Raw genomic sequence first — 17,599 nt, 5'->3', positions numbered from 1 at the left:
GAAATTTATAAATGCAGTAAATAATTCATATATATTTTAACGTTTTGAGAAAATCTCGATTAAAATTATTATCTTCATTCCTAGCTAATAAATATATTACAAAATTTTACTCATATTTATGTATCGCAAAATCAAAATTATCTAAAATTCAAATGTTCTGTGGTTTGCAATGTAACATACTGCATTTCTGATTTACCACTATTTTAACAGACTACCTAAATGTGCCATAACTATGCTAGCGGCAGCTGATACCGAGACTTTTGTAATCAAGTAATGATAGAGCGAAGCACCAGTTTATGAAGCTCTATTGCTAACGGCTGCCTTGAAGCAAACATTATTGTTTTATTAATTCTATATACAAAAATATTCTGAATTTTTCTAATGATTTAACTTAAGTACAGTAAGACCCCGCTTAACGCGGGGGATACGTTCCATCGAAGTAGAGCGTAATGCGAAACAGCGCTAAGCGAGGCTATCATAACATGTAAATAATGGGGTTAGGGGAAGACGGATAAAAAATGGTTAGGCATTAAATTTAATAATGTTTTTTTAATAAAAATAAAATCAAACATTTATTTCTTACAAAAATAAAAACAATATAAACGTATATACTTTTAAAAATAAATAAAATTCTCAGTCAGATCATTCAGTCTATTCTGGGTTTCCAATTTTCTGCCTTTTTGTTAAGAAGGCATTATGATAGATTGGCTTAATGGCATATTGCGTTCAATTTCGTCGTCAATCCATATAGACAGTCGTTTTTCCATTTCCTCTATAATGTTATTTCTAGAGCGGGTAATTCTAGTTGCAGAGCTTGACGTAGTTGCAGTTGCCGATGACAGTATTTTTTCTTTATTCTTAAGAATTGTCCTTATTGTTGAAGTTGCCAAAATCAATGCAGCACTAATTTGAGATTGAAGTTCACCAGAATCTAATCTTCTAATCACTTGCATTTGCTTTTCTTGTTTTTTATTATCACCCATGATAAAAACTAAAGATCATAATATTTGTCACTGTATTTATCGTTATAGTATTATACAAATTTAAACTTACAATAATGTCAACAAATGTTTCAAATGATAAAAATGCGTCCACCAAGCAAGAAACACAACTACACTGTTTCGGATATGTTATTTGGAAACCTAGCGCTGCGCACAATTTCGGAGAATCCCCGGGTTGAAATAAAAGAGCGCTAAACCGAAACAGCGCTAAACGAAACAGCGTTAAGCGGGGTCTTACTGTATGTACCTTCAATATGATTAATTATAATAGGCTACTCGTTGGACAAAAATTCTTTGTGGGATGCATAGGGCCCGCGGGCCTTATGTATGTTTATGCCAAGCATTCCATCTTCTAATTTTACAGTTGCAAATTTCCTGAAAAATTTTTATTACATTTATTGAAAAATTCATGTTGCCTAGTATTTTTCAAATGTCAACCGAATTCAAGTAAAATAAAGTTTTAAAAGTATTTCTTCAGTTCTCGAAAATTTTTAAGTGACCCCTGCTTTGAAAACCAATGGTTTAATGCACATAGAGCATACCTTTGATTATGTTTATTTTTATATTTATATTATATTGAATTATTTATTATACTTATTATATATATTTTTATTAATTAATTATTTAAAATTTTTATTTATTACAATACATTATATATTATTTATTTATATTTTATTTTATTTTTATTTTATAATATATATTCTACGCTTATTTTTATAAATTTAAAGGTTTATTGCACGCATTATCAGAAATAAATCTAAGTACGATGAACGCACTCCTTTCTTGTAATATCAATTTAAGAGAAATTATAATTCCTTAGACGGAATGTTAGGAAACATTTTAGGAAACAAAAATTGACTTTTTAATTTACATAAAAACTGTAATCATCTGAGTAAATTTTAACTGCAGTTTGGGTACTAGGCTGCTAATGTTTGAATGTCATTGCTCACATCACATTCACAGAGCTCCTCTCCAACGATCATCAGAGATCAAGAATGTTGGGAACAATTATTAAATTTTTAAATTTGAAAAGTAATTTCGTCAGATGCCATATAATTCACACCACTAGGTCACTAAGCTCTAGTGCTATGCCATCCTCGCCAAAAAATAATGCATCCAATTCAAATTATATAACTTATATACCTCACATCATATCATTAGTTAGGAATATGAGACAGAAAAGAATCTAAAATTAAATTCAATTCTTATTACTATCAAATTAACCAAATTATGCTTTCGAATTATTGTCGTTATTTTGTAATACATACGTTTAATAAAAGAGTTTATAGTTTTATATTTAGTTTTACGCATTATTATGTAGTACTACTGCTGATGACTATTATTATTACTCCTTTTATTATGTAAGAAATAATTCAAGATTTCTTTCAACGGAGTATGAAGTTTGAAGGAAGAAATGCGAGGCACTGGGAAACATTTATATCTATTTTTTATTTATTTATTTATTTATTTTACTGCATTCCACTTCGTCACTGCGTCTCTCAACCCTGTTTTACAAAAATCGCGAGTACATCTCAATTTTATTGAACAGGCTCCACAAGTTAATGTAATTTTAACGTTATAAAGGCATGTATAACAGTAAAGGTTAGTATATTTGAACGCTTTCTTATTCCGTTCAGCAGTGATGTAAAATAGCCCGTGTTAATGTTAACCAGGCTTTATGAAATATTTCTTTTCATACACATCATTACAAATTGAGCAGAAAATTAAATACTATCTTGCTCATTAACTAACCGGTAGCCAGAGTATTCTTATTTGTGTCAAATAAAAACAGGAAAATCAGAGAAGAAATTGTTTCTCATATGTGTGCTAATTTACTTCATAATTATTGTTTTTAAGTTTAATTTTCAGAGCATTATGATGCTATAAATATAATTTACTAAAAATACCGAATCTTAGTAAATTTTTTAATTTATTTTTTATAATTTCATGCAATAACAAGCACTTGTTTTATTGATATTTCGCAAGATATGAATAACATAAACATGCATAAGTAATGCAAGTAAACTACAAAATCTTCATCAACTTAAATGCGTAACACTTGAATGCTGTGCTAAGCATACTATGGCTTAAATGTTTACATTTTAGATCGGGAAAAATGTTAATTAAGAACAGTATTCAACATAAAATTTAAAAAAAAAAAGCATAAACTCAAAACAGGTTGACCGCTCCGAAGAGTACGTCGGTTGCGGAAGCTGCCAACATACATCATTAACCTCGGATTCCTATCTTACAGAAAGCATGAAGATTTGTGAGGATTGTCTGTAAGGCATGAGGGCACTTAAAAATTTGTCACTATAGAAATACTCTGGACAGATTGTTGGTAAGGAAAAATGAATTTGAGATCCTCTGATTTCGTCTCCTGAGATGCTATCAGATAAAACTTGAGTTAGTTGATACCCTTCGTATACTTGAATAAATTAACTAATTCAATCTTTTCCAAAAACTGTTAATTTTGTCTAAAATACGCATACAACATAAATTAGATTTATTAGCACCTCAAAATAATCACTATACATACCCAACTGTCCATATTTTTATCTAGAAAATACAATTTCTAAGTATCTGCTATATTAATCATTTCCCACATTTTTGACATAATTTATTAAGTAGATACCGGTGTATAGTGTATTGCTGAATATTTCCCGAAACTAAATCATAAACTATGTATTTAGTTTAATGATATTGCAACTGCAACTGCAAATGTTTCAGTTGCGTTTTAATTACAAATGCGCTGCCGAAGCGAAAGAGTTCTACATAATATCCGGCACGTGTTTTCTGCGGCATCAGGTCCTACGTTTGTAATGTGTTTACCACCATACGTAGAAAACGATTGTAGTGCAATAAAAAAGAATATAAAAAAATGAATAATGTGGGTGAGCGGTGGCGCACAGCCAGCAGTATCTAAAACAAACAGTTTAAGAATATTGCAGTTATATCCACTGTGAAAGAAGCTGCTCTCAAATTTAATGTAATTTCCATGAAAGTTATGCGAAGACGGGGAGGGAAAAAAATTCATTTTACTGCCGTAAAGGTAATTTCATGATCTTTACAGCTTTGTGTTTACAGATATATAAAACGCAGAATAAAATATTGTTAGCTCAGTTTTTTTTAAATGTATTTTCTTTGTTTACAGAATTAAATTTTCACTTATAGGAAATATCCAAGTACATTTTTCAAGTGAATTGCATCTCTTAAACTGCTTCTTGCTTATAATACTTCATTTTTTTTAATTCATTTTTTATTACTTTTATTTTCTTTTCGTACTGCGTACTTCATTCTGCAATTTTGTTTAATTTCATGTTACTGAAGTATACCGAAAATTAATTGATTTCGTAATACGAATTAGCAAATAAAAGTCTTGAGAAAAATCTTTTCTAACGTACGTAGCGTTTACCAATTCAAAACAAAGTTTTGCTTTAATCCAGTTTTCTAATTTTAGTCCAACTAGCTAATATTTTTGTTATTAATCTAACTTCATAAACAAATATCGCTAACCCAAAAGTTTTATTGCTAAGCTGTTAAAATTTTAAAAAATGCTATCTTGAAATGTTAAACTGTAACAAAACCAAGTCACATGGTATTCAGTGAACTAACGCATTCCAAATATTGCATATCAAATCCTACCTTCGTTTGTCTCTGTCATCTTTCGCTGCTCCACCTCCAAAATGACCGATGTCATTGGACATGTCATCAGGGTTCGACACTCGTAAGGCCCCAGCATGGCCATCGGGGCTTTCAATGCCCACAGGCCCATGTCGGGGCACCTGCCTCCTCGGCGTCAAGTAGGCCAGCTTGTTTGCTTCGAGTTATTCCCCGCCGTAAGGGCTGTATTACACTGTTGTGGACAGAACACGAGCGCTGCAATGAGTGCCGCAGAACAACCTGTCATTAAGTGGCCGTACAACAATGGTTCGGCTGCCCGTCAAGCGCAGGTATTGTCTCACGTTCCTCCCCTCACCACATCAATAACAGTCTAACACGTACAATAAAGGCACAGCGGAGCAGGACAATTAAAGGAGAGAGAGCGATCTTCGAAATAATGTAACTTTAGGTTGCATATTGCGAATAGCCATCCCGATGCGGAATATCGGCCGCGATCTAATTTCGAACGTGAGTTATTGTTTTGTTTCTTTTAAGCGATCACTCGCGAAACTTGGATGAAATTAAAATAAAAAAAGAGCTTAGATAACTGGGTAAGCTTTTTCTTTTTCGAATGAGCGATGAAGCATTGTTTTATTCACCCGACGTATTTGGACGGTTTTAATTTTGGAAAGTGCTATTAAAGCGAATCGTAGTAAATAAGTTTGAACTATACGTTTAAATTTCAAGCATATTTTAAAAAGCTACATGAGGTAATGAAATAGTTTTTATGAAACGTAGAAGTTTAATACAAAATAAAACTATTTAAAACGGGAAATTTGCAAGAAATGACGTTATTTACATTCTGGTCTTTGAAAAAATTTAACAGTTAAATAAATAGGAATAGGAATTCTTTCCCAGGAACAAGAATTCTTTCCTAGGAATAGGATTGGAAATTTTTATGCTTTCAATGAGGTATTTTAATCGATTAAAATTGAAATGATAAATTTGAGGCACCACTTACTTCAGATCTATGATAAATCAAGTTAAAACTATTCTGATCACACTGAATGATAGCTATTTTGCAATTAATAGTGAACTAATTAATTTTCAACCATTTTTAAGAGACAAAAGTAGTAAACGCTTATGACAGTGACTAATTATATTCAAATAAATTACTATATTTCATATTATATTGTAATAAATATGGAACTGGTGAACTTAACATCATATTATTATAAAAAGGTATGCATTTCGTAAGTACACTAGTGCGCAGAATTAAGAGAATTTGCAAGTTATGCCTAGTATTTTTACGAAACGTATTGAACAAAGTATTAATTGTGGCACCGAATTATGCAAATATTCAGGGTCGAATACGTAAGCGTACCCATAAGTGTCTGCGGAGGTGTGAATAAAAGGAAATATCAGCGCAAGAGGGGTTTCATCGATTTGTGAGCTCGTGCTCTTTTACGACATTTGCCGTGTTTCTAGCAACATTTTGGTGAATTTTATAAGATAGCAGGCAAAATGAGTAGTCGCGAACGTATAGATGACGAAATGAGATGAGGATTTGAACATATAGATGACGGAATGAGATGAGGATTTGAACGTATAGATGACGGAATGAGATGAGACTAGGAGGCAAGCTAATCAAAAGCGCAGTTGACTACAGAGCGCAATGTAACGCCCATTGTCTGCTGTAGTTCGTGAAAATAATTTCAGGACAGTAGATCCCTGTCGAAAAGACTTGGACAAGGTCAAATTGTAGAGTCATTAGGTTAATTCGAAGCAGGAAAGATGAAAAATATGCAACCGTCTTCGCCGGGAATCGAACCACGGACCTCTGAAATACCGGCTCAGTGTGCTGATCACTACACCACGAAGGCACGCTAAGGGAGTGGGAGAAATACCTTATATACTCTCCTTTTTAAAGGGCAACTAGGGTTTTAGGGGACCTAGTCGCCAAATCCTAGGTGCGGAAAATCATCATCCACAACCCTTTTATTTCGGGCGTCACTTGTAGAGTCATTAGGTTAATTGGAAGCAGAAAAGATGAAAAATATGCAACCGCCTTCGCCGGGAATCGAACCACGGACCCCTAAAATACCGGCTCAGTGTGCTGACCCCTACACCACGAAGGCATGCTAGGGAAGTGGGAGAAATACCTTATAAACTAAGATCCACAATTACGAATGAGGATCATTACTTGTCACTTTGTGCGGTCACACAGGACTACTAAAGCTTCACACCTCTCTGAGCTGTGTGCTGATACTGGAATCTGAATTTTACGGTCTACAGTTGACTAGAGGCTTCATGAGATAGGGCTGTAGCCAGAAGACCCGCTGTTTGCATCTTGCTCACTGTAACACACAAAAAAGCACGTTTTGCTTAATGCAAACAGCATACGCCTTGCATCAGACCTCAGTGGAGCACCTTGCCTTTTATAAATGAATCGGTATTCAGCCTGGACACTGATTCTCGGCGTACCTGCATCCGGAGAGAGCCTGGAACACAATACCATCTCTCATTCATCAAGAAAAAGCTCATCGTTGTGGTAGAGGTGTAATGATTTGCTCAGGTATTAAGTTGGACGGCGCACACACCTCCGTGTGTTTGATAAGAGCTCCCTGACTGCCGTGAGGTAGAAAGGAGCTCTTACTTCGGTTTTTAGGGGCAGAGTTGTTTCCTGTTAATGGATGATAACGCTCGCCCACATAGGGCTCAGATGATCGACGTTTAGCTGGAAAGCGAGAAATTCCCCGCATGGATTGGCCAGCCAGATCCCCTGACCTTAACTCTATAGAGGATGTCTACGATGCTCTTGAGATGTCAATTACATTAAGCCGTTTCCCTCCTGACGATATGCATACTCTTGTTTGTACCTGAATTTAAGCGCAAAAACTACTTAAAAATTATAAAAACTACCAAAGCTAAAACAATATTAACATGGCCAATTTGAGAGAACAACGTCGTTTTAAAAGAAAAAAGAATTTTTATATACAAAACAAATTAACAAGATGAAGACTGAATGCCAGCATGAATGGCCTAATATAAACCAAAATAAGAATTTGGAAAGAAAAAAAAAAAAAAAAAAAAATTTCTTTTCTCTGTAGTCAATATTTACGTGAAATTTTCTAAAAATTACTTAATAAGGTAGCGTTATATGCTTTATGTGATTATAAGAGCAGTACACAAAATGAATATTTAAAACAAAATCAAATAAATACACGCGAGAAAAACGGGTTTGGGATTAGGATTATTCAATTACGGCAAAGCACACGAGGGCTATCTGCGTAAAGGGATGGATGCCTTCGTGGAGGAATTTCTAAGGGAAACTGGCTCGTATACACGTTACATATGGGGAAAACCACGAAAACGCCCATGCAGCCAGCCCGTTCGCGGGATTCGAACCTCGGACCGAACTACCCGTATTCAGCGTCTTTACCGCTCGGCCGCTGGTGGGCCGCGAGAAAAAGGAGAAAGATGAAAAGTATGGAAAGATGAAAAGTATGAAAAGATGAAAGATGAAAGATGAAAAATGAAAGTATTTTGCCTGTATATGGAGTTTAGATGAACCTCCAAACAGAGTAATCAAGTGAATGCCAAATTACGAAACAAAAAAGTGTATTTGAATTGCATAGTATAATAAAAATAATATGGGGCCTGCGAATTTACTAATTTGAAAAAATATATAAAAGATAAAAAAGAGATAAAGAGACTTTTAATAATATTTTTCAAAAGTAGAATCTTATGCTAAAAATATTCTGAATAGCTCATGCGTGTTTTTTATTTCTGACAAGATAAATTACCCGTAGATCATTAAACTTTATTATAATATAAATTTTAGCTTAAATTATAGATTAAATTGTAACTTATTTCTGGAAAATGTGACGTTAATGTAATTGGGATTTTAATTTTAAAACATTGAATTAGATAATAATACTTCTTATTATTATGATTAAAATTTTCAAATGGAAAAAGTAAAAATTAGAAAATGGTGTAAACGGTTAAAGCGTTGAAAGCCTTCAACTTCAGGGTATGGTAAGGACTTGAAAATATTTACTCATTATTTCTGACTTTTTATCGTTACATTATCTATTGTTGGCTTTTAATTGGCCGACATTAGCTTTTTACAGATATTATCAAAACTTCATATATTTTTCGTTTTTGATTTTGAAAAGTGATTTTATTTCTGAAATTTCTTTGGGCTTAGCTGAACGACAATTTTTTCCGGCTGCTGCCATACTGGCATTTTGTTATGACAGTTTTTATAAATTTTGTAAATTTTCAGTAATTCTTTAAAAAAAAAGTTCAAGCAACATTATATGTTTTGGTTACAGATTTTTTTTTCCATATTTCTGCCAAATTCCGGCTATTATTTATGAAGCTGTTTTTGCTTATTTATTCCAGATTTCTCTGAGCGAATTAAAGAAAATTAATTTTTAAAATAGATATTAATTTCAAATTTTTAATTATTCCAGAATGTTTGTAAATGTATAGCGCCTTTGTGGCATGTGGACACTCTAAATATATGGCGATCCGAAAGTTTGATGGCGAGGTTGATGGTAGGGAAAGAAGAGGTGGTAAACCCTTGGACCCGTCCCCTTGTGGTGTTCTCCATCAAAATTGTAGGCGAAACTAAGCGAAGTCGTACTGTCACCTGTATGGTGCTCAAGACTGTCGCCAAAGACAGGTTCCTAAACCATCTAGACGCAAGATTCAGAACAACGGTTGATCCTGTGAAACTGTGGTCTGCTCTCTGACGAAAAGTTGTAATGTCACATGATATTCTTTTTTGGGGGGTGGCGGTCTCTTCGATCACTTAAATTGTTTTTTTTTTTTTTTTTTTTTTTTTTTTTTTTAATTTTTCCTTTTGTCCTTTATCTCCTAGGTTTGCCAGCCATGAAGGATTAAAAATAAATTCGTACGATTTTCTTGCTTTACAGGTATAGATATACGCACATCCTTCGGTCAGACAAACTGGTGCAGATGAGCCCATGCAGAATACGGATAACGCCTTTTTATGTACGTCGGTGATTATGTCCATCACTGCGATGCAGAGCTTTAGTTAGCCCTGGAAGCTTATGGAGTTGTTTCTGTCCTGAGAATATCAAGTTATAACAGCTTATGCAATCTTTAATGCAGTTCACTTATTGAAGCTCGTTGGTGGGTCATAAGCATTTCGGAGATAAAGAAAAAGTTTGAATTTTTACGCATAACCAATTCAAGAAGACAAACATACAACGGTAACCAGAAGATAAACGAAAAACTCGTCATTTACCATGGCATGAGTTATTTCACGTGGCAGGAGAACAAGATTCAGAAGGCGAGGTCTAAGTCCATTACACCTAAAGAATGCGTGGCAGAGGTCAATCCAACTCGTCTGTGTTTGGAAACTTCTCCATTGCACACTTAATTATCGGAAAAGATTAAAATTTTCTAGTCAATTTCGTGTCCAATTGCATCGGCTAGATTGAAGGATATGTGTATAAAGATAATCGCATGAAACAAAGGATTCTATATGTTTTAAAAGCTGTATGGACTGCGGCGGATCCATAGGACTATCGACTTTGTTTAAGGGGGAGAAAATGAGACCCACGTTACATCTGCAAAAGTCTCTGATAGGTGAATGGTATGTCCCAATCTATACTGATGAATTAACTCATTCATGTCTTAAGTTCATTCTCGTCGGTTTAGCCTCTTCTAACTGGAAATTGCACAGAAACACAAGTCTAGAGATGTCATATTTTGGTTAAAGGAACACTCATCTGAATTTGGAATATTACTGTGGCCTCGTAAATCGCTTGAATAGAACGCATAGAATGCAATGTGGAGCACGGAAATCCTACACTTTCCGAATATGACAAAATTATGGAATCTCTCTAATGGAAATATAATATTTATTAGCTACAGTATATTCCCAGATAAAGGACCCATGCTTCATGGTATTTTTGCAGTTTTGTGCTCTCGTAAGAGATTTACTGGGTAGTAAACTGATTTAAAACTTTGTTGGCGCTTCAGTGCACGGAAATAAATAAAATCTATACACTAAGTACATATGAATTTTATATTATTTCAGCAACTCATCACAGCTCAGAGCAAAATGATCAAGTTATGAGATTGAATTATAAACAGAAAGCCGTACTAGATTTTTAAAAACCAAACGGGAAAATGCTAACAAGTTCAAGAAAAGCAAAGAAAGCATTTCTTTATTTCTTTTTTAATGTTATAGTGACTGTGCCTGCAACTAAGTGTAACTTGTGGCAAAATTTTGAATAGACTTGTAAGTGACTTATCGTTATGTATAAGATGAAACAGAACATAAGAATGGTGAAAAAGACCCTTTTATTCATAAACTCAAAAGAATTTAACAGTAGGCACTTCTTGTGCCTTTAAACCAGCCAGCATTTACATCATAATTCAAAATGACAGAAATTCAAATTAAAACTAAGGCTATACAGAAATAAGTAATTCGCATGTTATCTAAAACTTATACCGGCGTGACAAACACTATTGGACAGCATAACGCAACGCCAAAGGCAAACTGCTATAGTAAAATTGTAACTAGTAACGTGATCTTCAGCAGGCGGAACACGCCCTGATTAAACAATCTAAAACCTTCCTTTAAGTACTGTCTCTTTCTATGTCATCTGAATGCGCGAGACTAAAAATTAGCATTCCAGCAGGAAAACGGAAAGAGGAAATGACAGTAAAGATATTTAACATAAAATAACATAACTGGTTAGATCAAAATTAACAAATCTTGAAACGATAATTCTAATTTAATACTTAATACTTACCTCATATTTTTCTATATATGTAGGAATAAGTCAAATAATCGTCAGATAACTGAAGGCATTACCGATTATATTCTAAAGATGTAAAATATAGGCTATTAAATAGCATTTTAAACAATACAAGTATTAATAGCTTGCTTGCGTCTTCGTCTATTAAAAGAAAAAGTTAATTTAAAGAAGTTTTAATAGTCTGATACCTATTTAAAACGCTAACAGGAAAGTGGAAGAAGAAGTTCTTTACGCTAAGAAGAAATAAAATTGTAACGACGCTGAAGAGAAATAAACGTTACGTACAAATGAAAGCTGATTTTCAAATTACAATTATGAAAGGAGGCTGAAGCAAAAAGTTGTAATTTAACGTTTTGATTATTCAGTATTTTAACTGATTTCTTTCGTTATGATTTGCAATCAAAATCTGAAGTGAAACTTGCGTATATTTATTTTTTACCTTGTGCAAAAAATTTTTTTGAATTAAATAAAGAATAAAGTTTGTTTTTCGTGTTTTTACGTTTCATCTATCCCCTTTTTAAAATGTTTCTTAAATTGAAAATATTCCATTTGTAAAAAATTAGCTACGTCTATGACTTTATTAAAAGAAGTTGAAGATAATAAAATAAAGCGATTATATAATTTTCGTGAATTTAGATGCATAGAAAATTTTAGAAGAATTTAACCAGAAACTTTAAGATATTCTAGAAAGTTTCATTAATAGTTTGATTTTTTGCTCGCAATATTTTCTATTTAAGTGAAGAAAGATTTACTGAAGTTGTAGCTGCGAATGTTGTTAAATTTATGCAACGAAGAAAAAGTATATAGAAAAAAAAAATTCAGTTCAACACAATGTGTAAAAATATACTTCTTGTCCTTCTCTCTTTCTTGTTTTCAGGTATGATGAAGTAGCCGGCGAAGATATCCCCTGTGCTTGTTGCGTAAACGCGCTGTGCCATTTGGAGAAAAAGCGGAAGCTTGCAAAAATAAAGAATCGTCAGGATGTCAGGACGGTGAAACAGGTGTGTGTGATTATGGCAAAGCCTCGAGGGCTATCTGCCTAAGGGAAAGGATGCCTTCGTGGAGGACTTTCTAAGGGAAACTGGCTCGTATACACGTTACACATGGGGAAAACCACGAAAACGCCCATGCAGCCAGCCCGTTCGCGGGATTCGAACCTCGGACAGAACTACCAGTGTTCAGCGACTTTACCGCTCGGCCGCTGGTGAGCCAGCGACGGTGAAACAGGCAAAAATCAGTTAATCATCTGACAACAGATGGTAATACTGACTGCACTTAGAAGAATATCTAATGAGAGTCGGCAGCTGAATTCTAAAGATGTATTATTTAATTACTGTATGTATTTGTAGTTTGTGTGTGTTTTCGTCTATTAAAATGCTTTAAAAAGAAGAAAGTATTAATTTATTGTGTCAGTGTGAAAAGTAATGTCAACGCCCCAAATATATAATAGTAAATGTTCACTACATTGCAATACTACCATCTTGATTAATTGTCGTTGACGAGAGCCTTGAGCACCATACAGCTGATAGTACGAAACTCCGCTCAGTTCCGCTTCCAGTTTTAATGGAGAGCACTATGGGGGGATAGATCCTATTGTTGGGGGGATCGAGAGGTATTTCGGCCCACCATATGTTTTGAGTGCCCCCAAGACACTGTATTTACAAACATACATGCCTTCTCCAGGAGTCGAACCCGGGCCAATCAGTATCGCAGTAGATTTCCCTAACTAGAACGGCATTATTAAAAATAATGGAAACAGCAACAAATAAATTGTTTAGAATCCATGTAAAGTAAAAATCTTTTTTTCTGTTTGTTTGCAAAATGCTCAAATATAGTTTTAGCTGTGCCTCTCCGGATGTATAGTAGTTAACGAAGTTTGAATGCCAACTTGATAGCTGTTCAGTTCTCCTGTAAAATTTGCCTGCATGTGTTATTTATCCTCACTCGTAAAGGATGAGTCTCTGTGGTGAGTCGATGGGCTTAAGCTGTCTCCGGCCGAATGGTATATAGTAAATGTCTGGCCACTTCAAATCGGGGGGAGGGCAGGAACTCTTAAGTGTAGCTAGTTCATCTTAAACACAACCATTCAAAAGTTCGTACAGTCTACTTAATCATAAAATGTCATACCAGTTTTACTCCGGGTTTTGAGCATCTTAAAATTATTTGCTGGCAAATAAAATTGCTACACCAGGACAAAAAGCAAATAGCGCGAACTTTTAATCTGTTCATATAGAGTGTAATTTGAGAAGACGTGGTTACTTGCTGGTGTCTTGGGGTATACAGCGTGCAGAATTCGGTTCACAGAACTGCCACCTCTGGTAGCAACAACCGCTGTAATCCGGCTGGGCACTGAGTCGAACTGAGCTTGAATCACGGATACGAATAATTCATTCCATGCGGCTTCAGCTCTGTACTAGTGTTCATCAATCGCAATGGCTGAAGAGTTGTGCCGTAATTGTCTCTCGGTACCCCATGATTAGATGTTCCCAGTGGGTGAGAGATCCGGGGAACATTTTGTCCATTTCGAGTCTAGTCGAAAACTCTGTGTATCGAGAAAGGTCAGGACAGCATGGACAATACGCGGTCATGGATTATCGAGTTGAAAGATTGTATCAAAGTATCAAAGTTAGGGCACAGCCTTAACACATTAGAAGTGTAACGACAGCTGTGCACATTACTGCCTATGTGACTGAGAGGTGACCGAGATGTGTACCTAATGGCACCAGATACTAACACGCTAGATGCTAGGCCCGTTTTGCAATGATGAAGGCAAGCTGCCATCTTTTTCTCCTTCTAGGGCTTTAGTGGCCTAGGGTCCTTGAAATCATGCATGGTGTTCAGTATAGTCCTCCTGATATATATGCATTTTTTAATTGGGAAGCGGGTAAAATTAAATAAAATTCAGGATAAGAACAATAAGAAAGTATAATTTGTAATTTGTGAAGAAAAAGAATTAGAAAAGTGACTGAAAATGAAATGATTGAAATTCATCGAGTCTTATTAAAGAAAGTCATTTTTTTATGTTCTGTTTCTTAATTCATTTTATATTTTTCCCATTTAGAATAATCAAGTCTACGTATTCAAATGGCAATCTGCGCAAGGTGTACGTAGGTTTCTATTAGATTTTCTTTCCTTCTTAAACACCTATTTAAGTTGTCTTACATACAAGATCTTCAGACAAAGAAAAAAAGCGTAGGCATTAATTTTCAAGAACGTTTTCCAACACAAATATATGAAAGGGGCTTTGTGTAGTAATCTTTCCTCAAGCACGTTTTAGGACAATGAGTTTTTATTATTTTTTTAGTGTTAATAAATGTCATGTTTTCAAAAATGTAGCCAAAAGAGGTAAAATTATGTTGCCGTTTAAAAAGTGTGTGTACTGTTTTCTCTCATTTGCGTTGTTTCAACACGTAGTAATTTATATTTTCTGATGTTGTTGAAATGCAAAGTATTCTGTTAAATAACATGAGTTAGTTGTTTGGATTTTATATTGAATTCTATGTATTTGAAAAAAAAATTTCAACCAATAATGCCTAATTCAGTTCCATTTTAATAAGAATTAATCGTTTCATCGGCATAAGAACCAGCAGAAGAGTATCTAAAATGAGACATTACCTCTTAATCGTTGAGCATTATTATTAATTGCAGAAAGTCTTTGTTTCAATCAAAATATGAATAGTTGATGGTTAGAATGGCAAACGAAGTAAATTAAAATCAATAAAATATAAAAAATGAAAACTGATCTTAAGCGCACCTGCTTTTATTTTAAAAATAGTTCTCTAGAAGCATGGAAGAATGCGATTAAATACTACAAGTACAGTTCTCTTGATATACATTCATATGTACGTTTTTATATAAAAATAAACATATGATTAAAATTGAAAGATGAAGGGAATAAATAAATTGAAGGTTAAAAATACGAGAAATAAATGCAGACCAAAATGGCTTAAAAAAATAATAATGATGTTAGGCTAAAAGAGATTTTTCTGTGGCTGGAAACATATACATGTAGGTCGAAATAAAATAACCATCAGAATATGAAGCAATTTACTATGGTTGTTGTAGCTTATCTCACTTGGCTGGCGTAATCAGAACAAATCCACGAAATTTATCGTGGCAAGGAGCATCTGCCATTAGCATGGGCCTTGCGTATAGATAGGTAACAGTATGACTTTGGCCAACTTTGCCCTAATTTTGATGAAGAGCATCCTGGAGGACGGTTCCGAGGGTCTCTGACCCGTCTTAGCTTACCACCAAACCACTCGAAAGGCCTTGTAGTTTGTGTGTATTTTGAGTGTCCCCATACAGCAAGTCACTATACATTTTTAAATATTCATACTTTCTGCGGGATTCGAACTCGAACCCAACGAACGATACAGTAGCCAGGAGCACTAACCACCATACCGATAGGGATTTCAAGCAAATTTAGTTGATAAATGCAAAAAGGGGAATAAAGTGAAATTTATATTTTAAAAAATTCATTAAGAGCAGAAATTGCCCTTCATGAGCAGTAGTACGGAAGGGGGCGACATAACATATACGGAAGAGGGCGACATATGAACCATTACTAATCACGTTTTTTGGTTGTACAGCTTGAACCTTATGTAATTCTGGAAAATGAAAAATTATCAGTTATTTGATGTCAATATAGCGTTAGAAGCTGTGCACTTTTTTCCTACAGGAACTTTCCAAGATAGTGAAAAAGGAAGTAAAATGAAAAAGTGTTGTAGTCCAAAAATTATAAATAACTGTATAGCTATCAGAATTCATAACTAGCTAAAAGTTTTCTAATTGACCAAAAAAGAGACATAAAATTCAAGCTTCGTATTCAGAAACGAATACACTGTCTACCAATAAGTATTTGGACACCTTTGAAAGAAAAGGAAAGCAAAATTTATTTATATTTCAATAGTTGGTAGAGCCTCCACAAGCGGCAGCCCTCCTGAGCATGTTTCTTACAAGTCCTAGTATGACAGTTACTGGTAATTTCTTTCACTCGGATTGGAGAAGACATGAAAGTTTCTTTGCCAGTGCTGGATATTGCATCTATTCGACGATCCAACTCGTCCCAGATGTTCTGTATAGGCTTCAGGTCTGGACTGTGGGAGGCTAGTCCATTTGGTGAACATCATTGTCTCCATACCATTTCATAGTGGACCTTGCAAAAGGACAACCACCGCAAGAACGACGAGACGATCAATTGCATAAAGACGGAGAGTTGAGTACCGCAACTTACTCCTCAGATTAATAATCAATAGAAGACCTTTCCTTAAAAGAAAATATTAAGACCGATCGCATTATAAATATAATGGACAATCTCAAAAACCCAAGTGCAGTAATTCAAGTTTGCTACTCCATTGAAGAATCGAAACTTCAAAAAGCATAGCAGATGATCTTACTTCTTGGCTTCAGAAAATCAGCCAACGCAGAAAAGATCATTTCGTTAGAAAAGGACCACAAAAAATTCTCTTAGTTAATTACCTCCACCAAAACGATGGAGCACATTTTTTAAAGGATTATTTGAAAAGAAAATCATCAAACACTGAAATAAACAAGACCTTGGGCTATGGATATGTACAGGATATGTACGTTACGTCTTGGGCTATGAGTAGCTATATAGTTATTTATAATATATATCCTGAAAAAAGGATAAAATATATTATTACCACTGTCGTCCTTTTAGTGAGGGAATTGCTGTAGCTGCAGAATTTAATAACTCGTCGAATTTTCTCGTAAGACTGGAGGTTCAAGAAAAATCATAGCGTCATTTATTATAAATGTACATAGTACAGAATTGCCGGAAAGACTCTTAGCTGAAATTACTGCGGGAAAGTCGAGAAGATGTTATGCAATGGAGAAAAAGGCAATTAAGGCAGCTTTTTGAAAGATTTTATTTTCTGTAATACAACGATTTTGCGTTTAGGGGATCTGTGGAAAACCTGGGTGATTTGCACAAAAGAAAAGTTTTAGGAACCATTGAATTACTCGGAAAGTATAATTTAAAAAAACCTAATGACCCCACAAGTGTTAAAAAGTCGTTTTACATAAATAAGTGGTGCTGAATGAGAGAACATTTAATGCCATTTCAGAAATAGTGGGATTTTCGCCTCTAGCTCTGATTCAGAATTCAATCAAGGATTTTTGTGAAAACTGAAATTTCTACAAATTCCTTTTGCATTTTTTATGTCAGGT

At 34.5% G+C, this 17,599-nt stretch overlaps 1 protein-coding gene across 2 annotated transcripts in view; it reads right to left on the bottom strand.

Annotated features, from left to right (window-relative positions):
• LOC118181498 (proton channel OtopLc-like) overlaps window positions 1-17,599 on the bottom strand; it is a 167,750-nt gene that overhangs the window by 135,368 nt on the left and 14,783 nt on the right. Inside the window, exon 1 of one of the 2 annotated variants that reach the window (XM_035350656.2) lies at window positions 4,647-4,989. The exons of the other annotated variant lie outside the window; for it this stretch is intronic. Within the exon in view, the coding sequence (XP_035206547.1) occupies window positions 4,647-4,708 (62 nt within the window). The 5' untranslated portion in view covers window positions 4,709-4,989. Of the gene's footprint in view, window positions 1-4,646; window positions 4,990-17,599 lie in introns of those variants that run through there. 2 annotated transcript variants of the gene reach the window in all.

The sequence above is a fragment of the Stegodyphus dumicola genome, chromosome X1 (assembly GCF_044657685.1).
Source record: "Stegodyphus dumicola isolate Sdum_Otavi_A_Nest chromosome X1, ASM4465768v1".
In the NCBI taxonomy this organism is placed as follows: domain Eukaryota; kingdom Metazoa; phylum Arthropoda; class Arachnida; order Araneae; family Eresidae; genus Stegodyphus; species Stegodyphus dumicola.
Note: the sequence above shows the minus strand (reverse complement) of the source record. Positions and strands in the feature narration are given on the sequence as shown.